The sequence below is a fragment of the Musca autumnalis genome, unplaced genomic scaffold, assembly GCF_047663935.1.
Source record: "Musca autumnalis isolate F117 unplaced genomic scaffold, ASM4766393v1 scaffold_100, whole genome shotgun sequence".
NCBI classification, from domain to species: Eukaryota; Metazoa; Arthropoda; class Insecta; order Diptera; family Muscidae; genus Musca; species Musca autumnalis.
In genome coordinates, this window is record NW_027411646.1 from 4,602 (window position 1) to 24,750 (window position 20,149).

The window sequence follows — 20,149 nt, forward strand, 5'->3', positions numbered from 1 at the left end:
AACGTGGGAACTTCAAATGTCATTAACAGCTAGTTCGTAGGTATGGGGGCTATACGAAAATATGAACTTTTTTGTTGCAGAATTTTTGTTGGCTTTTAAAATTCAAATTACACGAAAGTTCGTCCAAAAAATAAAGCTAAGGTATGGAAAATCGGGAGGTTTGTTTTGGGGCTATACCAAAACATGGACCTACGTTCGGTTAAACATTTTAAGTAAAATCCTCAAAGTACCGAAAATCGGGAAGTATCGTTATATTGGGGCTATGTTGAAAATTGTTGATGCAGATGAGTTGTGACCACTACAACCTTCAAATGTAAAATTACAGTTAGTTCGGTTAAAAATTGTAGCTAAAATTGCAAAACTACTGAAAATTGGGAGGTACCGTTATATGGAAGCTATATCCGAACATGGACCTATGTGGACAATTTTTGATGGAGAGGTGTTGTGACCACTAAGAACTTCAAATGTCAAATTACTGCTAGTTCGGTTTAATATTGTAGCTAAAATCATCAAACTACTAAAAATCGGGAGGTACCGTTATATGGGGGTTTTATCAATACATCGACCTTTCTTGACAATTTTTGGTGGAGAGGTGTGGCCACCACTAGGAATTTCAAATGTCAAATGTTAATGTTGTTCTGCCTAAACAACTCACTAAGGGATGGTCACGACGGACGACGATCCCTGACCAACCCAACCTTTACCTGGTTGCTGCCTCTAGGATGGAACCAATTCGAGCCTGCGGCTGCTTGTGACGCACGTCTGTTTCAGGGCACCAACGATTCACACGCCTTTCTTCCCTTGGGGAAAATCTCAATTCTCACACAGCACTAAAAAGTCTTGGGTTTTGTTTGGGTTTTCTATTACAAGAGTTTTATTATGATTTCACTTCTAAAACAATTTAATGACAATTCTGCTTATTACGAGGTTTTAGACCGATTTTTAATAACTTAAAAATTTAATGACAATTCAGACAACTAATTTCGTTTTAGTTAAATTCACAGTTCTATCTTTTTTTTCCTTTCGCACTGTCTCGTGGAGTTTTACTTTTCTAGTTGATAGTCAAAACACAAAAGCGAACGAAAGTTCGAGCATCAAAAAAAGGAAAACAAAAAGAGAACAACAACGTATGATACGGCGAATTCGTTGTTCATAGCTCTCGGGAGAGAGTGACGTTTATGTGAGTGGAACCCATTGATATATTTAGGTGCTGCTAATGCAGCGTTTCCCGCTCACATAAACATACTCCCCCCCATTGGGACTAGGTCCCAATTAAACCAAAAATAATACATTTTACTTCTTAGGGTAGTAATAGTAAATAAAGATAATAAAATAAATAAATTAATTCATGTTTATAATACTTATGTTGCCCCAGAGCCAGCCAGTAGCGAATGTTGACATCCCTGAGACATTGCGAGGAATCGTGTATATCGCCCCAGAGCCAGTCAAGAGCAAGGAATGGCACCATTGAGACGTAGCGAGGAAGTTAGGCTCTTAGAGGGACCGCTCCAAAAAATGCCCATCCAAAGATGGTGTTTTGGGCATAAAGCCGGCCCGACAGGGCAATGGGGAGGCCTAGAAATACGCCTTTCGCGGCATCCGCACCTAAAACCACGTTGACTACTCCAGGGTGTTGGAATTCCGGGTCAGCAACCTCGGCCTTTCGGTAAGTCTGGCGTATCTGCCGGGGATCAATGGGCTCTCTCGGCTCGACTAAACGACGGGTGCTCTTCCGTAGGTACGTAGTATACGTGCGAACCCCGTTGTTGTTGGCCGTCAGCACCGCCTTGTTCAAGGGCTTGAGCTTGGTCTCGTCCTCACCCACGGAGCTACCGAGCATTATGGTGCTGTCTGGATGGCGGGGGTCAAGCAGCACCTTAACTTCCACCCAGGGCTCGAGTACACCAGGGATACGAAGCTTGACCTGGGCTGACATCTTTAGCCAATAGTTGTAGTTGGTGTCGAGGGGGTGCATTAACGTGTGGTGGGGCAAGGTACAGGTACGGCACCCCTTCTTCGCGGGGCAATGAAGTACAACGTGTCCCATTCCCAAACAGTTAACGCAGTAGAGGGACACTCGGACGAAAGTCGACTTCGACTGCGGGGACATCTGTAAGAAAGCCCGGCAGTGCTGCAAGGCATGGCGGGTGTCGCACATGGGGCACTTGTACTGCTCGTTGTAGCTCATCTGGAAAGGAACAAAAATTAGTTAGGGGGTAAGAATTCCATACAAAAAATAGTGGGAAAGACAACGTTTGGCTGGCCTGTGGAGCAAGAAGGTTTAATTTCTGGGAAGAAGGACTAGCTTATGGACCGGTCGAGAGATGACACCATTTTGCGTCCTCAGATCCACCACTCTTACGCGCCCATCGGGCCCTTTATACATTTTGACGACCCGGCCGAGTCGCCATTCGTTCGGAGCCATTGCCTCCTTGTGTAATACCACCATATCGTAGAGTTGCAAGTCCTCCTGGGGTTGCTTCCACTTAGTTCGCTTGTGGAGCTCTCGGAGGTACTCCATCTTCCAGCGCCTGCAGAATTCTTGCGAGGCCAATTTCACACGCCGCCAACGATTCTGCATGGACGTCCTACTTTCGACCTCCTCAGGTTCCGCGGGAGCAAGTAAAGACCCCCCGATGAGAAAGTGCCCAGGAGTAAGTACGTTGAGATCATCGATGTTGTCGGACAAGGGGGTTAGAGGCCTTGAGTTCAGGCACGATTCTATATTAGCCAGAATAGTCGCCAGCTCCTCGAACGTGTGTCTGATCTGGCCGGACATCTTCCTCAAGTGGCTTTTGCAGCTCTTGACGCCGGCCTCCCAAAGCCCTCCCATGTGAGGCGCCGAGGCAGGTATAAAATGCCACTCCAGCTTCTGGAACCCGTAACGAGCCACTGAGTCGTCTTTCAATTCGGAGACAACCTTCCCAAAGTTTGACCGAAGCTCCCGATCAGCGCCCACAAAGTTTTTTCCGTTGTCGGAATAGATGTGGAGGGGGCAGCCACGCCTGGCGACAAATCGAGCCAAAGCGCCCATGAAAGCTGGGGTAGACAGGTCACTTACCGGCTCCAGATGTATGGCTTTCGTGACAAAACAAACGAAAAGACATATATAACCCTTTGAGATACGACAACCCCGCCCGTTAAAGGTTTTTATGTCCACGGGGCCAGCAAAATCGACACCAGAGGTGGAGAAAGGCCTTCCAAACGTAGTCCTCTCCGGAGGAAGCGCAGCCATTAGTTGACCTTGTCGCCTTTTTTGAGCCAAAACGCATCTTGTGCACTTCCGGTATCGCGCCCTCACCAAGTTCCTACCCCTGAGGATCCAACATTCGAGCCGCGTAGTGGCGAGAGTCAACTGGACACCACCATGGTTCGTCTGCCGGTGCACCTGGTCGACGTAGAGGGAAGCGAATCTACTTTGGTAGGCCAAAATGATCGGGTATCTTTCCTGATACGGCAGAGAAAGGGTGGAACTCAAACGTCCGTTAGCCCGAATGAGCAAGTTATCATCGAGGAATGGGTTCAAAGACAGAAGAGGGCTACCCGACTCTAGCTTCCGCCCCTTGAGGAGGCAATCGAATTCCGAGGGAAAGTGAATCCTTTGAGACAGTGACATCAACCGGTGCCGAGTAAATCTGATTTCCTCCGGGGACAATTTTATACTACCGAAAGAGACAGTCTTCTTAGTCTTGGGGTGGCTCCGTCGGAAGAATCGGAAGATATACGGGATGACATTTGTAGCTGTAGAGAGACGGGAAAATCTTTCTAAGACATCTTCTTCCACGGCCGATCGAGCAAGATTGACCTTAACCGGTTTGCACTCAAGGGTGGTTTCCGGTATCAACACACTGGAGGGCCATTTCTGCTTCTCCAGCTTGAGCCAGTCTGGTCCGTGCCACCACAGACTACACTCCTTTACTTCCAAAGGAGTCCGCCCCCGGGTTGCTAGATCCGCCGGGTTATCAAACGTTGGCACATGGCGCCAATTACCTCCAATTTTCTCCTGAATGATTGCTACCCTATTTGAGACAAAGGTCGTCCATGTGTAAGCGGGCTTCTTCAGCCAAGAAAGGACTATTGTTGAGTCCGACCACGCTACCAACGGAGCTTTTGGAAGATTTAACTGTGGCACTACGGAGTCCACCAACTCCGCCAGGAGAAGAGCCCCACATAGCTCCAAACGAGGCAACGATACCTTTTTCAAAGGAGCAACCTTGGATTTTGCTACCAGCAAATTCGAGTAAACTGAATCACCCACCTCTACTCTCAAATACAAAACTGCAGCATATGCCGACTCCGACGAGTCACAAAACCCATGCAGCTCAATCACACAATCTGGTGAGAAATTTACCCATCGGGGAATGCTTATCTTTTCGATCTCCCTGGAGCTGGAGACAAAATTTTTCCAATTCAAAAGAGTAAAAGGCTTTAGGGGATCGTCCCATCCTATATCATCGAGCCAAAGTTGCTGCATTAAAATCTTTGCCTTGACTATAATCGGAGAAAGCCATCCCAAAGGGTCAAAAATCCGGGCAATTATTGATAACACCTGTCTCTTGGTGTACGAACTTTTCTCTTCTAACTTTTCCATCATAAAGAAGAAACTATCTGACACCGCATTCCAACGAATGCCAAGTGTCTTTGCCGAACTTTTGTCCCCAAACTCCAAAAATTCTTCATGCAATAAATGCCCACGAGCAAGTCCTTCTAAAAGTTCTTTCGCATTAGACGTCCACTTTCGCAATTCGAAGCCAGCAGATCCTAAGATTGCCACCAATTCTGCTCTGGCTTTCAACCCCTCAGATACACTATGACTTCCCACCAGGGCATCGTCCACATACATGCTATTCCTCAAAATCTTTGAGCCAATTGGATAGCGATATTCCTCATCATCCGCTAGTTTTAAGAGAGTCCTAAGGGCCAAATAAGGAGCACAGTTAACTCCAAAGGTAACCGTCTTCAATTGGTAATCTGATACTTCATCCTCCGAGCAAGTACGAAACAATATGCGTTGAAACTTAGCATGCTTCGGATTGATCCAAATTTGGCGGTACATTTTAGAAATATCCGCATTGAAGACATATCTGAACATGCGCCAATTCAGAACCAAAGACACAATGTCTTTTTGAAGCGTAGGGCCAACATACAAAGCGTCATTCAAACTTTTCCCGCCTACTGAGGGGCATGAGGCATTAAAAACCACCCGCAACTTCGTGGTGGCACTATCAGGTTTGAAAACCCCGTGATGTGGCAAATAAAAACCATCTTGATAGTTAATGAAACCCTCAATCTTTTCCATGTGCCCCAGGGACAAGTACTCAAGCAACACAGCATCATAATCAGTTTTCCGGTCAGGCTTCCTCAATAACGATGTTTCGTTGCGTAAAAACTGAGTAAGAGCGATAAATCTGCTGGATTTTGACGACAACTCAAAAGTCAAATCAGTTCTAAAGGGTAAGTCTACCATATACCTTCCGTCCGAGCATCTAATTGTCGTAGACTGGAAGATCTCCTCACATCTTCGATCATCCACTGAGACAGTGGGTACCCTACGCACCTCCTCAATTTCCCAAAACTTCGCCAGTTGATCCCTTACAGACACTTTGGTATAGTGGGACACGCTCACTCTATGTTGCTCGGCTGAATTGGTAGCAGGACCCGTCAAAATCCAGCCAAAAACTGTCTCTTGCGCTAACAAAGAGCCTAGAATATTCTTTCTCACCCCATTGAGCAATATTATGGGATAAACGTTGCCCCCGAGCAATATGTCCACAGGACCACTTTGATAAAACTTCGGATCTGCAAAGTCTAGATCCGGAAGCTCTTCAGCACAAATTGTCTGTAAAGGCTGCGTAGGAATATCCCCCGTAATTTCCGGGACCACAAAAGCCTCCAAGTCCATTGAGAAAGAGGTATTTTTGATCGAACCAACTGTTATTGTAGCCACTTTAGAACATTTCGTTAAATGTTCTCCACCCAAACCAGAAATATCCGCCGAGACAGAACTTGTTGGTAACCTTAATTGTTTTTGGACCCTCGAGGCAATGAACGTATCGTCCGAGCAAGGGTCTATCAAGGCACGGACCCTATAAGAAACTCCATCTTTTACAATATTCACCCAAGCGGTGGCAAGCATTGTCCTATTTGTCACCGTAGTATGAAATGCCCGAGCATTAGCAGAAGTCGACGGACCATCCGACGCAACATTTATATTCGTAGATGAGGGTGGATTACACGAGGAAGCATTTTTCGAACCCCTAGAATCATTTTGAGGAACTTTATTTTTATGGAGAAGCACATGATGTTTCAATGAGCATTTAGGACAACCCTGCGACCTACAATCAGTCGCTCTATGACCAAGAGCCAAACAATTTATGCACCGATTCTCTCTTCTAATCACATTGAGCCTGCTCCTAAACTCCATGCTGAGAAACTTCGGACAAGATTTTATCACATGAGCCCCTTTGCACAATTTGCATTTATCTTCATTGACCTTGGTATGATGGACCTTAAACTGCTTTGATTTGTCAAACTGAGTAAACTTGGCGCGAGAGTTTTGATTCGACTGCGCAGTACTGGGTCCAGTAATGTCCGACACACTTTCTAGGGCCTGATATCTTTCCGTTAAAAACTTATTTAAATCATCCCAATGAGGCATTTCAGTCTTGTTACTCAAGGACTGTTCCCAAAGAGACAAAGTTAGTTTCGGCATCTTTGTGGAACATTGGTAAACAAAAACCGGATCCCACGATTTAACGTCTATCTTTAATGACTCTAGGACAGAAATGCAGTTCGTGATATCACGCTGCAACTTTTTGAGACCGCTGGGTGACTCTTGCCCACAATGGGCCAAATTAAACAAAATTCTCAATTGAGAGTTAATCAGAATCCTCTTATTTTCGTATTGGTTTTTCAGGTTGTCCCATGCAACCGGTAAACCTTCTGCCGTTAAGGGAATATGGCGATTTATTTCTCTCGCCTCACCACCTGTTTTCTGAAAAAGGTGGTATAGCTTCTCTACAGGACTGAGCTTCTTATTTGTCATGTAAATAGCCGTGAATAAATCACGAAAGCTAGGCCACGAGACATAATCCCCATAAAACATTTCGGTATCGCAGGGGGGTACCGCGACCGAGGAAGAGGGTTTCTGAATAGAGGACGACGGAACACTCTTAACTTTCTCTTTCCATTCCCCGAGCAAGCTCACAATTTTAATATAGGCCCCATGGGCCACATTCTTTTTCGTTTTCATAACCTCTTTATTTTTCTTACTACACTCTGGATCCGCTAAACATTTCTTGTAGCTCTCTTTCCAGTCCGCCCATGAACTCAGAATCTCTGCCTTTTCAGCCTCAATCGCTGATTCGTTGTATGCGGAAGCATCCGTCCCCTCTACACGCTCCAAGAATGAAACAATTTCATCACATTGGACAAGAAAATCTTCGAAAGTCGACATGTTTTTTAGGGAAATGCTCGAAGCGAAATATATCGACACTTTACGGACCAACCCGCACTCGATTATAAAATCTCAAGACAAAACGTAAATCTTTACGAGCAAGTTCCTCTATGTAAAGGAGACAGACAAAATTTACCACCAAATACTAAGAGGAAGTTATTTATATCAGCACTTAGTGGGAGCTTACGCCCATCCGCAAGAAAAACTTCAAGAGAAAGTTAATGGATTTAAAAATGTAAAGGAGCAAGAGGAAACCCTCACGAGAAAGTTAACAATATACACAATGTAATGAGTAAGAAAAAATTCGCAAAATTCACGAGGAAGCTAATAATCACCAGGCATTTAATGAGTAAGAAAAATCCGCAAAATTCACGAGAAAGCTAATATTCATCAGTCCTTTAATGAGTAAGAAAAATTCGCAAAATTCCTGGAAAAGTTAATAGTCATCAACAATTCTGATATTTGCTGTTTCCACACCACTGTGCACAGCCAAATGCTCCAAATAATTTTACTTTCCCCACGAGAAAGCTTTTAGCCCCTGGGCTCAATCGGTATTTCGTATCCACAATACGCAATCACATCAAAATATTTTAATTTTATTTTCTAGCCCTTTCTGTATTCCGCACCCACTGTACGAAACCGACTATACAGCTATCCACCACCAATTCAAACTTTCAGTCAATATGTGCAAGTACCATAAACCCTCACTTCAAAATTAAAGGGGGTATTGGATTAATTTTAGACCACACAAAGAAGTCTCCACGAGACAATGGTAGACCTCAGCTTCGTCACGAGAAAGATATTAACCAATTTCGATGATAATAAAAGTTCTTCACAAAAGAAAAAGCTCCACACTTCTCCTCGAGAAAGTTGGAACTCAATCGACCACACTTCAGAAATTTATCCTCGAGAAAGTAATCACCCAAACGTTGACAATCAAAACATTGGCCAAGAAAACTCCCCGAGAAAGTTGCACAGCAAGCACCAATAATTTATCATTTGCCAATAAATATTTCCAAAAATAACTTCTCCACGAGAAGGCTGTGTTTTCATTCAATGACTATTATTCAAACGTTTCTCCACGAGAAACTGTTCTCATCCACAAATGGTTTGAGAAATTTTCAAAACAGGTTCTCCTACAAAAAATTGTTGTAAACAAAACAAATATTTGCTAACATATTCTCCATGAGAAAGCGCCCAACAATTTTATCTTATTTTTTAACAAGGTCTCCACGAGAATAACTGTCTTTACATCAACCCACCAGATATCTGTTAAAACAACATTTCCCACGGGAAAGCTGTTGTCCAAACTCCGACACTTCAGGCCTTTGAACAACTCATCAACAAATTCTCAGTTGCCACAATCTACCAATTCCCCAATGTGTTTTATTGTAATCTTCATATCAATGTGCATCACTCAAATCGGCACACTGTGCTAAAACCAAATGTCTAATTTGAAATATCAACAAATCCTCATTAGCTTGCCAATGCACACACAACTGCTTTGAGCAAGTTAACACGTTTACCATAAGAGGCCACACAATCTGTCCTCCAACGCACTGTTCAATTTATGCCCTTTTCAGCAACGAGTAAATTTGTTTGTGTTCATATATGTTGTATTTGATCTGATTGACCGCTCCCATATAAACACAAATTATATTTTGTTCTTTAACAAGTTCTTTATGAGTGCAAATTTCTGTGCCACTGTCGCCAAAAAAACACAAGAAAACTCTCATATCATTAGTATCCAAATATTGTAATCATAACCTGCCCCAAGAGCCAATCGGTTTTGTTTTATTTATTCTTTTTTATTTTCTATCCCAAAACAAATATTTTAAGCAGCGAGCTATATTCCCGTCTATCAACGAGCCAAACGTCTATTTAAAATATTAGGTGCTTTCTTTTCTGTTGTTTTTTTTTTTTTTTTTTTGAATTGGTATTGCCTCAAACATATGATCAATATCTTAAATTTTCTGCATTTGTTTTTGTTTTCTCCTCTCTTATTTATTAATATTAAGCACCACAAATCCAACAACAAAACAAATACCACATTCAGGCATATGACTCAATAAGGGTTGGTATACACCAGAGTTCGAAAATAAACAGTACACTAACATAGTGTACCGCTCCGAGAACAGTATCACTAAAATATTTTTAGCGTTAGTGTTCCGGAACACAAACACTAAAAAATATTTTAGTGATACTGTTCCGGAGCACAACGAAAAACGTAGTGTACCACATTTTGGTACACTAAAAACGTTGGGTACCGCAGTCGGAACACTAAAAATCGTAGTGCTCCGCAGTCGGAGCACTAAAAATCGTAGTGCTCCGCAGTCGGAACACTAAAAATCGTAGTGCTCCGCAGTCGGAACACTAAAAATCGTAGTGTTCCGCAGTCGGAGCACTAAAAAATCGTAGTGTACCACATGTCGGAACACTAAAAAATAACGTAATGATAATGTAACACACACGAGTTTATTATGATTTGGGAGGAAAATTAAATATTTATAATTTTTGAGATAAGTACAAATTAAGACATAAAAACACAGATACACCTGTTATATCCATGTATGTATACATATTAATTAATAACGTTGGGAACTTAAGTAGAAAATATGACAAACTTTAATTCGGTTCCTGTACAATGGCGCACTAAAAATTGTAGTGTTCTGACTGTGGATACATAGAAAATACCACAAAGGAGTTTATTATGATTGGTGAGGAAAATTAAATATTTTATAATTTTTTTTAATAAATACAAATTAAGAAATAAACTATAATAGAACACGTGAAAAACGTCTGATTTGATTTTTGGAGAATGGATTCAATAAAAATCGTAGTGTTCGGCTGCGGAGCACTAAAAATCGTAGTGTTCCGACTGCCAGATCACTAAAAATCGTAGTGTTCCGACTGCCGGATCTCTAAAAATCGAAACAATGGATCAATAAAAATCGTAGTGTTCGACTGCGGAGCACTAAAAATAGTAGTGTTCCGACTGCCGGATCTCTAAAAATAGAAGCAATGGATCAATAAAAATCGTAGTGTTCGGCTGCGGAGCACTAAAAATGTTAGTGTTCCGACTGCCGGATCTCTAAAAATCGAAACAAAGGATCAATAAAAATCGTAGTGTTCGGCTGCGGAGCAATAAAAATCGTAGTGTTCCACGAGCCGCAACACTTAACAAATATCGTAAAGCTAATGAACCACACATATGGTTCTTATGATCTGTGTGGAAATGTTAGATTTTTGATAGGCATTTTACATGTAAATGTGTCCAAAATTTAGTGGCATAATAATGTTCATTTTTGTTTTCATAATAACACTATCTTGTTATGAATACAAAAATGAACATAATTATGTCGGGTTTTTATATAAAACATAGTAAAGTTGCCTGCTACTTTGTGGTACCAATAAAAATATCTAAAATATATAAATATTTCATCTAAAAATTTAAATAAAAATCCTCTGGGGCACATAATATCTTCAAGTTAAATATTTTTGGTTTTGGTTTAGAAAAATTGGAAGTGCGTTTTGATTTTTGGTATATTATACTCATGTTCCTATAATTGTGTCCCAAATGTATAACAGATTTTAATAAATTTTATTTATTTATATTTAATTCAAATTAATAAATACATAAATACATATAAACATTAAAAGTTTAACATAAAAATTATATTATAAATAAACATAATACTACCTCAACAGATAACTTAGTCGTTACTGAACTGGTAATTAAAAATACCGTTAACTTTTACCATTAGTATATGCTCAAGATTTAACGCTGATAATCGATTACGCTGATCGGACAGAATGTATTTCATAACTGAAAACAACCGTTCCACACTTACTTGGGTTGATGGTATTGCCAGTACAATTTTAGCAATACCACTAATATTGTTTTTCTGAGAATCCCAATATTCTATAACATTTCCGTTCAGTGGTAATCTAGACTGTTGCTCGTAAATGGAGAATTCGGGTTCAAGATTTGCGAGATTTGAAGAATGCGGCGTATATGTAGTAGGATCTAAAATCTGCAGATATTCGGAAAAAGATTTCGCTGTACTGGCCCTGCTTGTTGACGGCATATCATTTAGTATTGTGTAGACTGTGTTATCTGCGGGGGATTCTGAAATATAAAATGTGATTACAGTAAAATGTTATTGTTTGGCATTCATTTAGCAAACGTACCTTCTATTGAGTTCATGCGTTTATATAACGACACTATGAACTTTTTCGCTCTTTGCTTCTGTTCACTTGTTATGCAGACTTTAACACGTGGATCCAAAAACACGGCTGCATTGAAGAGCTCGTTATCAAATAGCTTAGCGGTTCGTGTTTTCAAGGACCCTTTTAGTAGAGTTTTCATTTCCGAGTTTGGCAAAGCGTCAATTTGGAATGTTATATCCATTATAATAATACATAACTCGCTATAACACAGTTGTTCAGTTTGCAGCTTCATTGTAGCTGTATAAATAGGTTTAAATATTCCAACAAATTCATTGGCGAAGGACCAGTCATCAGAACAGAGGAATAATTCCATATTATTCGCGCTTAATGTAGTTACAATCTCTCTCATTTCCAATAAGCGTTCAATCATATTGTATGTCGAATTCCATCTTGTTGCACAGTCGATTATAGGTTTTTTGTGAAGTTCATTTTTAAGAATATTTAGAAACTTTTTAGTTCGAAGTTTTTTGACGACGTCTCTTAGGTTTTCTATTTTTTCTTTTATTGCCTGTTGCTTTAACACATCATTGACGCATAGTTGTAGCGTATGGGCACCACAACGAATGTTAATTATTTGGTAAGAAGATGTATTAAAGTCAATGGACTCAATATTATTAATAGCTGCTTGGCAATCCACATCATCATCATCTTCGTCATCCAGAACTTCCTCATTCATCATCAGTTGTAAATCGGAGTTCAAGTTATTAACAGTTTTTATCATGTTTGATCCGTTGTCGGTTGTTATACTCAAAATGTTGCGGGTATCAACTCCATATTCTTTTAGAACTTCCAATATAATCGATTTAAGGTATTCAGCTGTATGCCTGGACTTAAGCTCTTTTACTGCCAACGTTTTAATAACGATTTCCCCATCTTTGATGTATTGTACATTGATACCGAGCACGCTGAAATCCAATCTGGTTGCCACATCAATCTTTAGAGAGAGTAATATCCCCTTCAAATCATCACATATTTCCGTTTTAATATTTTTGGAAAAGGCTATTATTCTTTCCATTATGTTGTGTTCGTTGACGGTTACCCCAAGCAAACTTAGAACTGGTTCCATAAGAATTTTAAAGGCTCTATCTTCTGCCATGTGCAAAGGACGTCCATGTTTGGTGAATAGTTCCACTATTGCCAGTTCGATGTTTTTTGGATTCGCACTTGTACGTAGTAACATTGTTTGGGCACTATTTTGCGTAGTTTTTGCACGCTTTTGTTCGATATAGTTTGCATATAGATCAGGGTGCGATCTTTTTAGATGTCTTTCCAAATTTCCGGTATGTACACTTAAAATTTTATTGCTACAACTTTGAATATTACACACTATTTCGTTTGATTCGTTTGTATTAAACATGTCAAAAAGAATACTGTTTTTTGGCCTTGGCATTTTGGTATTTATTCACTCGATGTTTGATAGGAACTGAAGAAGATCCACGATTCACTGTTAAAAACAAACTGTTTAACAGATACCTAAACGTTTACGGGTTTATCCAAATTCCAATAAGACTACCTGTACTCAGTGTTATATGTACCTGTACGTTGATTGGCAATGCGGAAAATCCGCGTAAAACTGCATTCATTGAGGAATACTTTTTGATGTACAAAAACCAACAAGTACAATTTCCCTAATGGCGGAAAATCCGCGTAGTTAATTGATGAATATTGTTTCTTGTACAAATGGCAACAGGTGCAATTTCCCCAAAATAATAAGTGTGTGGTTATATTTATCCCGAAATCATAAAGTTGACTTTAAATGTACAATCCTACTTGCGGAAAATCAGCACATTCTCATTGAGTGATTTTGTTTGTTGTACAAATATCAACAGGCACAATTTCCCTAAAATAATAAGTGACTTCAAACGTACAAGTCTACTTGGGAAAATCCACATACTTTCTTCAACTGCATTCATTGAGGAATTTTGTTTTTGATACAAAAAGTTACAGGTACAATTTCCGCAAACATTGTGTTGTTATCAATATTTTCTGTTTGCTATTTCTTTTGTTCACATTAAAAAGATTAAGTAATTCATGAAGATCAAGAAGACAATTTTTATACGAATATGTACATCTTTCTTCAGCCATGTAAAACTTTTCTACAAAGTGGTGTCTTAAGACACGCCGTTCGGACTCGGCGATAAACAGTAGGTCCCATATCATTGAGCTAATATGAATCGGGGTGCACTCGTTAATATGAGAGAAGTCTCCCGTATGGGATGTTTGTGGTTTATAAAAATTTGTACCGCATACATCTTGTCATATTTTCTACTAACATTCTCAAACTAATTTTAAGTACATGGATATAACATGCTCATCTTAATTTGTATTTATTAATTTTTACTTGACCCAAAAGCCATCAAATATTTAATTTTCCTCATAAATCATAATAAACAGATGATTACATAAACGTCGAACAGTAGCATTTTTACTGCTCCATTGTCCAAAAACCAGTCAGACGTTTTTCACATTTCCTACTTATTTTTATTTCTTAATTTGTATTTATTAAAAAAAAACATAAAATATTAAATTTTCCTCACGAATCATAAAAAACTCATGTGTGGTACATTACCTTATTGTATTGCACGTGGTACACTACGATTTTTAGTTATCCGGCAGTCGGAACGCTACGATTTTTAGTGATCCGGCAGTAGGAACACTACGATTTTTAGTGATCCTGCAGTAGGAACACTACGATTTTTAGTGCTCCACAACCGAACACTACAATTTTTATTGATCCATTGTTTCGATTTTTAGAGATCCGGCGGTCGGAACACTACAATTTTTAGTGATCCGGCAGTCGGAACCCTACGATTTTTAGTGATCCGGCAGTCGGAACACTACGATTTTTAGTGCTCCATTGTCCAAAATTCAAATCAGATATTTTACACATTTACTTCTAATTTTTATTTATTAATATGTATTTATTTATCCTAAAAACATAAAATATTTAATTTCCCTCATAAATTATAATAAACAGACGATTACCTTAACGTTATTTTTAGCGTTTTGGCTCGTGGTACGCTACGATTTTTAGTGCTCCACAACCGAACACTACAATTTTTATTGATCCATTGTTTCGATTTTTAGGGATCCGGCGGTCGGAACACTACAATTTTTAGTGATCCGACAGTCGGAACACTACGATTTTTAGTGATCCGGCAGTCGGAACACTGCGATTTTTAGTGCTCCATTGTCCAAAAACCAAATCAGATGTTTTTCACATTTTCTTTTAATTTTTATTTATTAAAAATATATATATATATAATATTTAATTTCCTCAGAAATCATAATAAATTAATGTATGGTTCATTACTTTATAGTTTCAAAACGTGGTACAAAACGATTTTAGTGCTCCGGCACAACGATCTTTCTGCTTCATTCCACAAAAACTAAATATTGTTTTTTCATAATTTTGACCATATTTCGCAATGTGTTTAACTAATTTAAACATACATGGATGTAACAGTTTATCTTAAATTTTATTTGATCAAATTTAACCAAATATTTAATTTTCCTAAGAAAACATAATACCTTTATTATTTTTTAGTGTTCCAACACGTGGTGCACTATGATTTTTAGTGATCCGGCAGTCGGAACACTAAAATTTTTAGTCCTCCGCAGTCGGAGCACTACGATTTTTAGTGCTCCGGCAGTCGGAACACTAAAATTTTTAGTGCTCCGCAGTCGGAACACTACGATTTTTAGTGCTCCGCAGTCGGAGCACTACGATTTTTAGTGCTCCGGCATGTGGTACACTACGATTATCGTTGTGTTCCGGTACAGTATCACTAAAATATTTTTTAGTGTTTGTGCTCCGGAGCGGTACACTATCTTAGTGTACCTATCCACCTTGGTACGGTACAGAACGGTACGGTACGATATTATAGTGTTTATTTTCGAACACTGGTATACACACTCCACACACATAAACGAGAGCCAGATCAATCTCTTAGTGCAAGAGTACCCAAACGCAAAAAATGGTTGCTAGCATCGAAAGAGACAACCGGGAGACAGCGCAACTGCAGACCAACTGCATCGAAGCAGCGCGGATGGCGCACAAGCAGCGACCTAACAACCACTTGTGTGTTTGGGTAAGGGGTAGTTTACACTATATGTAAATGTCATATGACATGAAATTTTGCATCGTTATATATTCGCTACTATGTGTAATATTGGAGATTTTCCTTACGCCATTTACTCTGTGCGTCCAAACCAGCAAAAATGTAAAAAAACTACGTCTCCACATTGCCTCCGTGAGTAAATATGGAATGTTTTTATTTCGTGTCATATGACATTGATAGATAGTGTAAACTACCTCTAAATAAGACAATTTGCCAAGTGTAAGGGGAAAGGCAGGCAAACAAAATACATATGTTGGTATGTACTAGACGATAACCCAAAGGGCAAGGCAAGAGCAATGGACAAGAATAATTTTTAACGGTACATAAGAGTCAAAAACCTTGCAAATATTTTGCAAAGAATACGTAACGGCAACTTCCAAAAAATATTTGCGACCGAGGGCCAATACGTTGTCGAGCAAATATAATGATGATGGAATTTCGTGTACTTACTTTGTGCACTACTCCTCTATTTCTCTGGCTGTTACTGTTTTGCCGGTTCAAGAAGGACCAGATGTTGTTCTGCCTAAACAACTCACTAAGGGATGGTCACGACGGACGACGATCCCTGACCAACCCAACCTTTACCTGGTTGCTGCCTCTAGGATGGAACCAATTCGAGCCTGCGGCTGCTTGTGACGCACGTCTGTTTCAGGGCACCAACGATTCACACGCCTTTCTTCCCTTGGGGAAAATCTCAATTCTCACACAGCACTAAAAAGTCTTGGGTTTTGTTTGGGTTTTCTATTACAAGAGTTTTATTATGATTTCACTTCTAAAACAATTTAATGACAATTCTGCTTATTACGAGGTTTTAGACCGATTTTTAATAACTTAAAAATTTAATGACAATTCAGACAACTAATTTCGTTTTAGTTAAATTCACAGTTCTATCTTTTTTTTCCTTTCGCACTGTCTCGTGGAGTTTTACTTTTCTAGTTGATAGTCAAAACACAAAAGCGAACGAAAGTTCGAGCATCAAAAAAAGGAAAACAAAAAGAGAACAACAACGTATGATACGGCGAATTCGTTGTTCATAGCTCTCGGGAGAGAGTGACGTTTATGTGAGTGGAACCCATTGATATATTTAGGTGCTGCTAATGCAGCGTTTCCCGCTCACATAAACAGTTAAAATTACAGATAATTCGGTTAAAACTTGTAGGTAAAATCTCAAAATACCGAAAATCGGGTATAAGTTTTTCCGAATATAAGTTTTTTGGTCACTAAGAACACTAAATATCAAATTATAGCTAATTCGGTCTAGAAATGTGACTTAAAACGTCAAAATACCTGAAATCGGGCGGTAACGTTATATGAGGGCTATTCCAAAACATGGACCTCTGTCCACTAGTTATATAAATTTATTGACATTTAAGCACCCTAAATGTCAATTTATAGCTAAATCGGTCTGAAAATGTAGCTAAACACGTCAAAATGCCGTAAATCGGGGGTACCGTTATATGGGGCTATATCAAAACGTGGACCTATGTCCACAAGTTTTGTTATATAAGTTTATGGACATTTAAGAACCCTAAATGTCATTTTATAGCTAAATCGGTCTGAAAATGTAGCTAAAAACGTCAAAATACCGTAAATCGAGGGGCACCGTTATATGGGCCTATACCAAAACGTGGACCTATGTCCACAAGTTTTGTAATATAAGTTTATGGACATTTAAGAACCCTAAATGTCAAATTATAGCCACATCGGTCTGAAAATGTATCTAAAAACTTCAAAATACCGTAAATCGGGGGGTACCGTTATATGGGGGCTATACCAAAACGCGGACTATTTCCACAACTTTTCTTATATAAGTTTATTGACACTTAAGAATCCTAAATGTCAAATTATAGCTACATCGGTCAGAAAATGTAGCTAAAAACGTCAAAATACCGTAAATCGGGGGTACCGTTATATGGGGGCTATACCAAAACGTGGACCTATGTCCACAAGTTTTCTTATATAAGTTGATCGGCACTTAAGAACCCTAAATGTCAAATTATAGCTAAATCGGTCTGAAAATGTAGCTAAAAACGTCAAAATACCGTTAATTGGGGGTACCGTTATATGGGAGCTATACCAAAACGTGGACCTATTTCCACAACTTTTCTTATATAAGTTTATTGACACTTAAGAATCCTAAATGTTAAATTATAGCTAACTCGGTCTGAAAATGTAGCTAAAAACGTCAAAATACCGTAAATCGGGGATACCGTTATATGGGGGCTATACCAAAACGTGGACCTATGTCCACAATTTTTCTTATATAAGTTGATCGGCACTTAAGAACCCTAAATGTCAAATTATAGCTAAATCGGTTTGAAAATGTTGCTAAAAACGTCAAAATACCGTAAATCGGGGGTACCGTTATATGGGGGCTATACCAAAACGTGGACCTATGTCCACAATTTTTCTTATATAAGTTGATCGGCACTTAAGAACCCTAAATGTCAAATTATAGCTAAATCGGTTTGAAAATGTTGCTAAAAACGTCAAAATACCGTAAATCGGGGGTACCGTTATATGGGGGCTATACCAAAACGTGGACCTATGTCCACAGGTTTTGTTATATAAGTTTATTGACACTGAAGAACCCTAAATGTCAAATTATAGCTAAATCGGTCTGAAAATGTAGCTAAAAACGTCAAAATACCTTAAATCGGGGGTACCGTTATATGGGGGCTATACCAAAACGTGGAACTATGTCCACAACTTTTGTTATATAAGTTTATTGACACTTAAGAACCCTAAATGTCAAATTATAGCTAAATCGGTCTGAAAATGTAGCTAAAAACGTGCCTGGAACTACGTCCACAACTTTTGTTATATAAGTTTATTGACACTTAAGAACCCTAAATGTCAAATTATAGCTACATCGGTCTGAAAATGTAGCTAAAAATTTCAAAATACCGTAAATCGGGGGTACCGTTATATGGGAGCTATACCAAAACGTGGACATATGTCCACAACTTTTGTTATATAAGCTTATTGACACTTAAGAACCCTAAATGTCAAATTATAGCTACATCGGTCTTAAAATGTAGCTAAAAACGTGCGATATAGCCCATAATCGAACTTGACCTGCCTGCAAACAAAAGACGCATCTTCCCAAAATTTCAGCGTCCTATCTCCATTTTTGTGGATGCTAGAGTGATTACCACAGACGGACGGACGGACGGACATGCACAGATCGACTCAGAATTTTACCCTGATCAAGAATATATATACTTTATAGGTTCGCAAATGAGTATTTCAATGCGTTACAAACGGAAAAACAAACTTAATATACCCTCCATACTATGGTGGAGGGTATAAAAAATATATATGGAAAAATTGGATGTAGTACCAACTATTGCGATATCTCCTTTATTTGCCCACCCCAACCAAAGCTGTGATATTCGTCATTATAATTAAAATCGGAACAATGAAAAGTTGGTTTTATTTGTGACCATTGTCATATCTTCATTGTTTGATCACCTACGACAACCTACTTTACATCGCACAGTGGTTCGTAATCTTTTTTTCCTGGTCAAAACTCTGTAACTTCTGAACGGATAGAGATATTTTCAAAAGATAACATTTTCAACTTCCCCACACATTAACCGCCTGCTTATGTATTTCGCACGAAAGGAAAGCAGTCACCCACTTCCGTCTAAAAACTATCGTGCGACTGCTGTTACGTAGCCTATGCACATTTGCACAACTATGTTCCATAAATGAGAGCCAAATGAGAAATAAAAACAAAATCCATATAGATATACATACAAACATTGGAATATGTGTGATTTACAGCGTGTTTTTGTAAAAAGTTTTTGCCCATTCGTTCGTCGATTTCATGAACGAAGACACAATTTGGTTTTCATAGCGGTTGACGTTTGTATTCGTGTGACAAACAAATTAAAGCTTTTTATTTTCGTATTTTTTTGGTTTTCGTAACAAAATCAGACGAACGAATATGTCAAAAATAAACGAATGGAAAAGAGTAATAAATGACACAAAACACACGAAAACTGGAAGGCAATGTAATTTTATTTATTTCCATAGAAGCAGACGCGTATATGTACATCCGTTTCTTTATATTATCACAATTATTTTTGGACAAATTTGTTTACATTTTTTCTTATTTTTTGTTTGTCATCAGTTTATCGGGGTTGCCATCAAGTAACACATTTTACGTGCAGATGCCTATGAAAAATTCACAAAATAAGTATCATGGAAACCCTGAAATATAAAAGCTTTTATGAAATAGACGAAAGCTTTTAGATAAAAACGAATGGTTCGTAAAATTTTAGAAGAACCAAATATTGAACATATACGTTTTAGTACGAACGGTTCGTGTGACAGG

General features: G+C 39.0%; 1 protein-coding gene across 1 annotated transcript; it reads right to left on the reverse strand.

Annotated features, from left to right (window-relative positions):
* Window positions 1-728: 728 nt before the first annotated feature.
* Window positions 729-16,620, reverse strand: LOC141391783 (uncharacterized). The gene is made up of 2 exons (XM_073964480.1): window positions 16,258-16,620; window positions 729-2,188 (listed from the first exon to the last, which is right to left on the reverse strand). The coding sequence occupies exon 2, from the start codon at window positions 2,186-2,188 to the stop codon at window positions 1,487-1,489; it is 702 nt and encodes a 233-aa protein (XP_073820581.1). The 5' UTR covers window positions 16,258-16,620; the 3' UTR covers window positions 729-1,486.
* Window positions 16,621-20,149: the final 3,529 nt, after the last annotated feature.